The sequence below is a fragment of the Strongylocentrotus purpuratus genome, unplaced genomic scaffold, assembly GCF_000002235.5.
Source record: "Strongylocentrotus purpuratus isolate Spur 01 unplaced genomic scaffold, Spur_5.0 spur5_scaffold_12, whole genome shotgun sequence".
Taxonomy (NCBI): domain Eukaryota; kingdom Metazoa; phylum Echinodermata; class Echinoidea; order Camarodonta; family Strongylocentrotidae; genus Strongylocentrotus; species Strongylocentrotus purpuratus.
The window spans coordinates 8,565,764-8,576,006 of record NW_022145597.1 but is presented as its reverse complement, the minus strand read 5'-3'; the positions used below and the strand labels follow the sequence as shown (position 1 = coordinate 8,576,006).

The 10,243-nt window shown below is 47.1% G+C and overlaps 2 protein-coding genes across 2 annotated transcripts; both read left to right on the top strand.

Moving 5' to 3' along the window:
• The first annotated feature begins 318 nt into the window (after nt 1-318).
• On the top strand, nt 319-3,526 carry LOC100892748 (uncharacterized protein K02A2.6-like). The gene is made up of 4 exons (XM_030982583.1): nt 319-536; nt 763-877; nt 1,201-1,932; nt 1,994-3,526. Exons 1-4 carry the CDS (start codon nt 319-321, stop codon nt 3,524-3,526), a joined length of 2,598 nt encoding a protein of 865 aa, XP_030838443.1.
• A 13-nt stretch (nt 3,527-3,539) lies between these two features.
• Nucleotides 3,540-4,295, top strand: LOC100892668 (uncharacterized protein K02A2.6-like). The gene has a single exon (XM_003730345.2). It carries the CDS (start codon nt 3,540-3,542, stop codon nt 4,293-4,295), a length of 756 nt encoding a protein of 251 aa, XP_003730393.2.
• The last annotated feature ends 5,948 nt before the right edge of the window (nt 4,296-10,243 follow it).

The window sequence follows — 10,243 nt, the reverse complement described above, 5'->3', positions numbered from 1 at the left end:
GCATATTTTGATACCTTACTTGTGACACTGTAGGACACAAATTGGTGTTGGGTCCAGGGGGCAGAGCCCTCTGAAGTTCAGAGGTTTTATACATCAAATTATCGTCAGATGATAATAATTTTATACTTATTTGTGACACTGGAAGTGTTGTGTTTGTAAGACTGTGCTAACAGTCAACGTCGAGGGCTCAATCCCCTTATGTACACATGATGACAATATGATCGGACATCTTGGAATAGATTAAATCATCTCAACTCTAAATTCATTGTATCTAGTTTTATGTCTCTGAGTTCATAAATACTACATCTGGCGACGAGAATGGCTGGAATAGGTCTTGTAGCACCTAACCCATTCCTAGCAACCCCAGGAACCTCCTGTGCCTTGGTCACGATGGATTTTGAGCTTCAAAACGTATTTGACTGCAAGCGGGTTGGACACAGCGGAGATACCCGACCTCCGCCGCCGCGCAATCCTGATCCACTGTTTGGGCGCAGAGGGGCAGCGGATCTTCGGACAGCTGGAAGTGTCTACTACCGGTACGTACGATAAAGCTGTTGATGAACTTGAGAAATATTTTGGGCCAAAAACAAGTGTGATGATTGAACGATATCGTTTCCGACAGAGAGTACAAGGTCATGGGGAGCCAGTAAACAATATGTGGCAGCCATAACCGAACTGGCATCCAAGTGCAAGTTTGGCACCTTAAACGATGAACTGGTTAGAGATCAACTAATCGAAAAGAACGTCTATTCCCCGTATTAGAGAACGTCTGTTAATGGAGGATGACGGTCTGACACTTAAGAAGGCGCTCGATCTAGCGATCCAGATCGAAGCCGCAATGCTGGACGCCAAGCTCCTCAAACAACACGATGTGACTGTGAGTGCCAGTACAGGACATAGTCATACTGCACATCAGGCAACTCCAGTACAGAACATCAAACGACCATATCATAACAAAGCCCACTCTAACCATGCTAACTCGAAGTCGTGTTCGAACTGCGGACGGACCCACCCTCCGAAAGCGTGTCCAGCGTTTGGAAAACGTTGCAATTCGTGCTCGAAGATGCACCATTTCTCTAGCGTATGCAGATCTACCAAGAAAAGTGCATCTTCAGTTCGACACGTTTGATGAACCAATAGAGGGCGACATAGCAAGCAGCGTGTTCACACTCTCAGACCGGATCTCTTCAGCACATTCAGGTCAGTTCAAAGAATGTGAAGTGCAAGATTGCTGGTACTAACCTCTCTTTGATGATTGATGTGGGGGCCAAAGTGTCAATTCTTAGTGATAAACTGTATCATCGACATTTCTCACATTGTAGCCTGTCATCGACATCGAGCAAGCTCATAGCATATGGTGAACCACCTACACTGATTTCCGTTCTGGGCACGGTTGAGCTTCCTGTCGGGTACAAGGATGTACATCTCGACAGCTTTACGTTCTACATAGCGAAGGGCGAGAGCCTTATGGGAGTCAATCTGTTCGACGCCCTAGGATTTCAGATGAACGACCACACTGGTGAACGCATTCGGCTCATAGACAATGCGTATAGAGAACGCTATGCTGCACTTTTCAACGAGTTTGGTAAATGCAAAGGATATTGCCATGCACCAAGGGTGGATTCCTCAGTCCCACCTACTGCACAGAGTCTCCGTCGACTTCCGTTAGCTGTCAGGGATGAAGTCTCAAAGGAGCTTCATAGGCTTGAATCCGATGGCATCATCGAGCGCATCGATTCATCCCCGTGGGTGTCTAATCTGGTCATCGCACGCCGTAAGAATGGAGATCTTAGACTTTGTGTAGATTTGAGGGCAGTCAACAAGGCAATCATTCCGGATAAGTATCCACTTCCTACTATGAATGAACTTTCAGCTTCATTCCACGGAGCTAAAGTTTTCTCTAAACTAGACATGAGACGTAGCTATCTCCAGGTTCCGCTAGCAGAGCAGCCGCCATCTCACTGCATTCAACACACACATAGGCATGTTTCAGTATCGCCGTATGCCCTATGGACTGAACTCAGCACCTAGCGCATTCCAGAAAATCGTTTCTTCAGTTCTAGCTGGCATCGAGGGCACGTTGAATCTCCTTGATGATGTGGTAGTCTTCGGAGAGGACAAGGCTCAGCACGATCAACGATTAGCAGAAGTCATGACGCGCCTCGCCAAGCATAACTTGACGCTCAACGAGGCCAAGTGCACGTTCGCTGCTTCGGACATTGATTTTCTGGGATATCATGTCACTGCAGATGGTCTGACGCCTACACTCGACAACGTTGCAGCTATCCGAACACTCCCAGCCCCAACGAATGTGAAGGAGCTAGCCTCATTCTTGGGAACAATGAACTTCTACCGCAAATTCGTGCCACAATACGCAGAAATCGCAGAACCTCTGCAGAAGCTTCTCCGGAAGGAAGCGCTTTGGGAATGGCACAACGCACAAGAGACCGCATTCAACACGCTCAAAGGAAGAATCGCAGAGCCGCCAGTTCTCGCTTACTTCACTCCAAGCGCTGAAACGTACGTGACTACAGACGCGTCAGCGTTCGCTATCGGAGCAGTGTTATCGCAAACGATCGACGGCAGTGTACGTCCGGTCGCATTCGCATCTCGAGCGTTGTCGGACACAGAGCGAAAGTATTCTACAGGAGAACGCGAAGCTCTCGCATGCATCTATGCCTGCAAACACTGGCATATGTACCTCTACGGTCGCAAGTTCACACTTCGTACTGACCATCAAGCCTTAACAACCTTGTTGAGCACTTCAGGATCTGGACACCGCCCACTCCGCATCTACAGATGGTCAGATCGACTGCACCAATATGATTTCAAGGTCGAATATCTCGCGGGTTCACGCAACCGAGTAGCAGATATGCTTAGCCGCACACCGAACGCGAATAGCAATCGCGATAGCCATGCAAGAAGCGACATCGAAGACGACGTCGAAGACTACGTTCTTATGGTGATCTCTCACGTGACCGCAAAGCTTGTGACGCGTGAGCAGCTGAAAACAGAGTCAGCCGCAGATGCAACTCTACAGAAGGTCTGTCATTATCTCCAAACAGCATGGCCTAGAGAGATTTCCGAAGACCTCGTTCCATATCATCGTGTTCGCAATGAGCTAGCTATCTTCGACGACACGTGTATCGCCCGTGGCACCCGAGCGGTAATCCCGAAATCGCTTCAACATCGTGTGTTACAAACCGCACATGAAAGTCATCCAGGTGTGGTGAAGATGAAGCAACGATGTCGCGAAGCAATCTGGTGGCCAGCGATCGATCGACGCGTAGAAGATCTCGTTAGATCTTGTGAAGCGTGTACTCTCAGCGAGAAAACTCAACCGCGGCCAGCACCACTGCAGCCGACCCCATGGCCGAAGAAGCCATGGCAGCAACTTCAAGTCGACATCTTTGGGGAAGTCCAAGCCGCTCCCCAAAGTCAGCGATTTTTGTTAGTTGTACACGACCTCCATAGCAAGTGGCCTGAGATAGCAGCAACAATCAGTCACTACGACATCAGTCATTAGCATCTTGGAGAAGATGTTTACCAAGTGGGGTCTTCCAGAATCTATCACCACGGACAATGGACCACAGTTCACGTCTGAACAGTTCGAAGAATTCCTAGCCGTTAATGGAATTCAACATCGCCTCACAACTCGCTACAACCCTCAAAGCAATGGCGGCGTAGAGCGTTTCAACCGGGTAATCAAGGAGAGCTTGAAAGCGAATCTCGCAGATGGAATGACCTTCGATAAGGCCATCCAGACCCTACTACGCACGTATCGCTCAACACCTCATTCGCTAACCGGAAAGACTCCAGCAGAGTTGATGTTGGGACGGAACCTCCGTATGCCATTCAACATCCTGAAACCACCGGTTTCAGAGCCTGCAAGCACACAGGCTGAAGCGAGAGAGATTGAGAGGAAACAGCAAAGCATGAAAGCGTACACTGACAAACGCAGACGAGCAATCACACCGAAATTCGCTATCGGTGACTGGGTTCGTGTAAAGCGTCCAAATCGCAAGCACAAGCTAGCTTCGGGGGTATCGAAACCCAAACAGATCGTGAAGAAGCTCGGCTCGAATGCATTTGTACTAGATGACGGAACGCGATGGAACACCAGACGCCTTATCGCGAGCAAGCCAGGCAACATGAATGAAAGCGATTGGGAAGACACCTTTCCATTCCCTACAAGCACTGAAGATCAAGAGCAACAGCGAGCAGAACCGCGAACTGTTCGTCGTTCTCAGCGTCTAAGGAGACGACCTGGATATCTACGAGATTACAGATCTTAAATCCTTAGAGCCGACAAGTATTGAGCATAGAAATTAAAAAACTGGAACATTTAAGTTTTGGACTCATATGAAACAATTGCTCAATATAGGTTAATAAAATTTCAGGCTTGTTAATAAACAAGTTTTATTTTCTGGACTCATAAACTTTTGAACTCATATCTGGACTTAGTTATATAACATTATTCATCTCTTTAAAGGAGGGAAATATGTTGTGTTTGTAAGACTGTGCTAACAGTCAACGTCGAGGGCTCAATCCCCTTTATGTACACATGATGACATATGATCGGACATCTTGGAATAGATTAAATCATCTCAACTTCTAAATTCATTGTATCTAGTTTTATGTCTCTGAGTTCATAAATACTACAGGAAGGTCAAAAATTGGCGTGGGGTCCAGGGGTGGATCCCCCGGAATTTCAGGGGTTTAATTGGGGCAATAAATTATATGTTCAGATGAGCTTATTTGTATATTTTATTTGTGACAGTGGCAGGTCACTAATTGGCGTGGGGTCCAGGGGGCGGAGCCCCCAGAAGCTCAGGAATTTTGGCACTTTATAACGGTCAGACAAGCATGCAGGGGCCCGCCTTAGGGCCCCTGGTGGGGTCAAGGGGTGGAGCCCCGGAAACTTAGAGGTTTTTACGGTCAGATAAACATATTTTGATACCTTATCTGTGACACTCAGGCTGGCAGGACACTAATTGGTGTGAGGTCTAGGGGGCCGAGACCCCAGAAGCTCAGGGGTTTTAAGCATTAAATTACCGTCAGATTAGCATCCAGCCGTCCGCCTTAGGGCCCTAGGTGGGGTCCAGGGGGCAGAGCCACCGGAAGTCAAGGGGTTTTAGGCATTTAATTCCGGTCAGATGAGCATATTTTGATACCTTATTTGTAGCACTGGTAGGTCATTAATAGAGGATTATGTTATAGTTTGATCTTAATTAAGGGTATCTTCTTTTATCTAATTTGTTTACAGACCGTGATCATTGTTGAAGTCTACTGATCGACTGACACAAATAGCCAAATCTTACTTATGATCACGGTTTGACTCAATCAGGGGCGTACGCAGGGGGGGGGGGTTTTGGGGTTCAACCCCCCCCCCCCTTTGGTATTTTTTGTGTGTAAACCCCCCTAAACCCCCCCCCCCCCCACGAGACTCAATGCACAGATCATGATGATGTGGTGTGTTTTTACAGGTAGGCACTGCTCAGATATGAAACAGCTCTTGGGATGCTAACGTATATATTAGGGCTGGTTACCTACTGACCGACCGACGTAGGTAATTTCACCTTCGAAAGATTTATTAGACTTTTATATGTCCTTCGGATCCAATCAGAATATTAATTTTGTGACATTGAATACCATATCGTCGCTGTTTTCACGAAGTGACGGTAGTGAAAAAAAATTGCATTCACTTTGCGTTACGATTTTCCTCACTACCGTCACTTCGTGAAAACAGGATTATGCTCATAGCATGCCCATGAGGCTGCATGCACGCTATCGTTATAGCAGGGCTGTCAACAGGCGCGGATCCAGGATTTCTAAGGGGGGGGGGGGCAAATTTGAAATATTGCGAGCCAAATATTGGTACGTAATGGTGACACCGCAGTGGCAAAAACGTTTGGGGGTGGGGGTAGACAAAAAAAAAATCCCCATCACCCCACTCACTTAATTACTGTCAGATGAGCATATTTTGATACCTTACTTGTGACACTGGTAGGACACAAATTGGTGTTGGGTCCAGGGGGCAGAGCCCTCTGAAGTTCAGAGGTTTTATACATCAAATTATCGTCAGATGATAATAATTTTATACCTTATTTGTGACACTGGAAGGTCAAAAATTGGCGTGGGGTCTAGGGGTGGATCCCCCGGAATTTCAGGGGTTAATTGGGGCAATAAATTATATGTTCAGATGAGCTTATTTGTATATTTTATTTGTGACACTGGCAGGTCACTAATTGGCGTGGGGTCCAGGGGGCGGAGCCCCCAGAAGCTCAGGGAATTTTGGCACTTTATAACGGTCAGACAAGCGTGCATGGGCCCGCCTTAGGGCCCCTGGTGGGGTCAAGGGGTGGAGCCCCGGAAACTTAGAGGTTTTTACGGTCAGATAAACATATTTTGATAACCTTATCTGTGACACTCAGGCTGGCAGGACACTAATTGGTGTGAGGTCTAGGGGCCGAGACCCCAGAAGCTCAGGGGTTTTAAGCATTAAATTACCGTCAGATTAGCATCCAGCCGTCCGCCTTAGGGCCCTAGGTGGGGTCCAGGGGCAGAGCCACCGGAAGTCAAGGGGTTTTAGGCATTTAATTCCGGTCAGATGAGCATATTTTGATACCTTATTTGTAGCACTGGTAGGTCATTAATAGAGGATTATGTTATAGTTTGATCTTAATTAAGGGTATCTTCTTTTATCTAATTTGTTTACAGACCGTGATCATTGTTGAAGTCTACTGATCGACTGACACAAATAGCCAAATCTTACTTATGATCACGGTTTGACTCAATCAGGGCGTACGCAGGGGGGGGGGGGGGGGGTTTTGGGGGTTCAAACCTCCCTTTGGTATTTTTATGTGTGTAAACCCCCCTAAAAAAACAACCCCCCCCCCACCCACGAGACTCAATGCACAGATCATGATGATGTGGTGTGTTTGTACAGGTAGGCACTGCTCAGATATGAAACAGCTCTTGGGATGCTAACGTATATATTAGGGCTGGTTACCTACTGACCGACCGACGTAGGTAATTTCACCTTCGAAAGATTTATTAGACTTTTTATGTCCTTCGGAATCCAATCAGAATATTAATTTTGTGACATTGAATACCATATGCTCATAGCATGCCCATGAGGCTGCATGCACGCTATCGTTATAGCAGGGCTGTCAACAGGCGCGGATCCAGGATTTCTAAGGGGGGGGCAAATTTGAAATTATGCGAGCCAAATATTGGTACGTAATGGTGACACCGGCAGTGGCAAAAACGTTTGGGGGGTGGGGGTAGACAAAAAAAAATCCCCATCACCCCACTCACTTAATTACTGTCAGATGAGCATATTTTGATACCTTACTTGTGACACTGGTAGGACACAAATTGGTGTTGGTTCCAGGGGGCAGAGCCCTCTGAAGTTCAGAGGTTTTATACATCAAATTATCGTCAGATGATATAATTTTATACCTTATTTGTGACACTGAAGGTCAAAATTGGCGTGGGGTCCAGGGGGTGGATCCCCCGGAATTTCAGGGGTTTATTGGGGCAAATAATTATATGTTCAGATGAGCTTATTTGTATATTTATTTGTGACACTGGCAGGTCACTAATTGGCGTGGGTCCAGGGGGTGGATCCCCCGGAATTTCAGGGGTTTAATTGGGGCAATATTATATTTCAGATGAGCTTATTTGTATATTTTATTTGTGACACTGGCAGGTCACTAATTGGCGTGTGGGTCCAGGGGGCGGAGCCCCCAGAAGCTCAGGGAATTTTGGCACTTTATAACGGTCAGACAAGCATGCAGGGGCCCGCCTTAGGGCCCCTGGTGGGGTCAAGGGTGGAGCCCGGAAACTTAGAGGTTTTACGGTCAGATAAACATATTTGATACCTTATCTGTGACACTCAGGCTGGCAGGACACTAATTGGTGTGAGGTCTAGGGGGCCGAGACCCCAGAAGCTCAGGGGTTTTAAGCATTAAATTACCGTCAGATTAGCATCCAGCCGTCCGCCTTAGGGCCCTAGGTGGGGTCCAGGGGGCAGAGCCACCGGAAGTCAAGGGGTTTTAGGCATTTAATTCCGGTCAGATGAGCATATTTTGATACCTTATTTGTAGCACTGGTAGGTCATTAATAGAGGATTATGTTATAGTTTGATCTTAATTAAGGGTATCTTCTTTTATCTAATTTGTTTACAGACCGTGATCATTGTTGAAGTCTACTGATCGACTGACACAAATAGCCAAATCTTACTTATGATCACGGTTTGACTCAATCAGGGGCGTACGCAGGGGGGGGGTTTGGGGGTTCAAACCTGGGTTTCCCATCCAACCCCCCCCCCTTTGGTATTTTTATGTGTGTAACCCCCCTAAAAAAAACCAAACCCACCCCCCCCCCCCCCACGAGACTCAATGCACAGATCATGATGATGTGGTGTGTTTGTACAGGTAGGCACTGCTCAGATATGAAACAGCTCTTGGGATGCTAACGTATATATTAGGGCTGGTTACCTACTGACCGACCGACGTAGGTAATTTCACCTTCGAAAGATTTATTAGACTTTTATATGTCCTTCGGAATCCAATCAGAATATTAATTTTGTGACATTGAATACCATATGCTCATAGCATGCCCATGAGGCTGCATGCACGCTATCGTTATAGCAGGGCTGTCAACAGGCGCGGATCCAGGATTTCTAAGGGGGGGGGGCAAATTTGAAATATTGCGAGCCAAATATTGGTACGTAATGGTGACACCGGCAGTGGCAAAAACGTTTGGGGGGTGGGGTAGACAAAAAAAAAATCCCCATCACCCCACTCACTTAATTACTGTCAGATGAGCATATTTTGATACCTTACTTGTGACACTGGTAGGACACAAATTGGTGTTGGGTCCAGGGGGCAGAGCCCTCTGAAGTTCAGAGGTTTTATACATCAAATTATCGTCAGATGATAATAATTTTATACCTTATTTGTGACACTGGAAGGTCAAAAATGGCGTGGGGTCCAGGGGGTGGATCCCCCGGAATTTCAGGGGTTTAATTGGGGCAATAAATTATATGTTCAGATGAGCTTATTTGTATTTTTTTTGTGACACTGGCATGGTCACTAATTGGCGTGGGGTCCAGGGGGCGGAGCCCCCAGAAGCTCAGGGAATTTTGGCACTTTATCACGGTCAGACAAGCATGCAGGGGCCCGCCTTAGGGCCCCTGGTGGGGTCAAGGGGTGGAGCCCCGGAAACTTAGAGGTTTTACGGTCAGATAAACATATTTTTGATACCTTATCTGTGACACTCAGGCTGGCAGGACACTAATTTGTGTGAGGTCTAGGGGCCGAGACCCCAGAAGCTCAGGGGTTTTAAGCATTAAATTACCGTCAGATTAGCATCCAGCCGTCGCCTTAGGCCCTAGGTGGGGTCCAGGGGCAGAGCCACCGGAAGTCAAGGGGTTTTAGGCATTTAATTCCGGTCAGATGAGCATATTTTGATACCTTATTTGTAGCACTGGTAGGTCATTAATAGAGGATTATGTTATAGTTTGATCTTAATTAGGGTATCTTCTTTATCTAATTTGTTTACAGACCGTGATCATTGTTGAAGTCTACTGATCGACTGACACAAATAGCCAAATCTTACTTATGATCACGGTTTGACTCAATCAGGGGCGTACGCAGGGGGGGGGTTTGGGGGGTTCAAACCCCCACCTTTGGTATTTTTATGTTGTAAACCCCCCTAAAAAAAACCAAACCCCCCCCCCCCCCCCCCAGACTCAAAAATGCACCCACGACGAGACTCATGCATAGATTGATGATGTGGTGTGTTTTACGGTAGGCACTGCTCAGATATGAAACAGCCCCCCCCCCCTTTGGGTTTTTTTTTTTTTTTTTTTTTAATTATTAAAAAAAAAAAAAAATTATCCCACGGTTAACCTAAATAGTTGACCTTACCCCCCCCCCCCCCCAACGAAGAAAAATGGTCAAATTTAAATTTCGAGACCAAAAAAAAAAAAAATGTCCGCTTGCCCCCCCCCCCCCCCCCCCCCCCCCACCCCCCCCCCCCCCCCCCCACTGAGCGACTTTCGCCGCGAGCGATTTCAAATTTTCGGGAGCAAACCCCCCCCCCCCCCCCCCCCCCTTGAAAAAATCCTGCCTACGCCCCTGGACTCAATTAAAGGTTACTTTGTCTAGTAATCATTTCAGTGGTCCGAATCTCGCGCCAAAGTTTTTCCGCAGCAGGATGGGCGGATTGGACA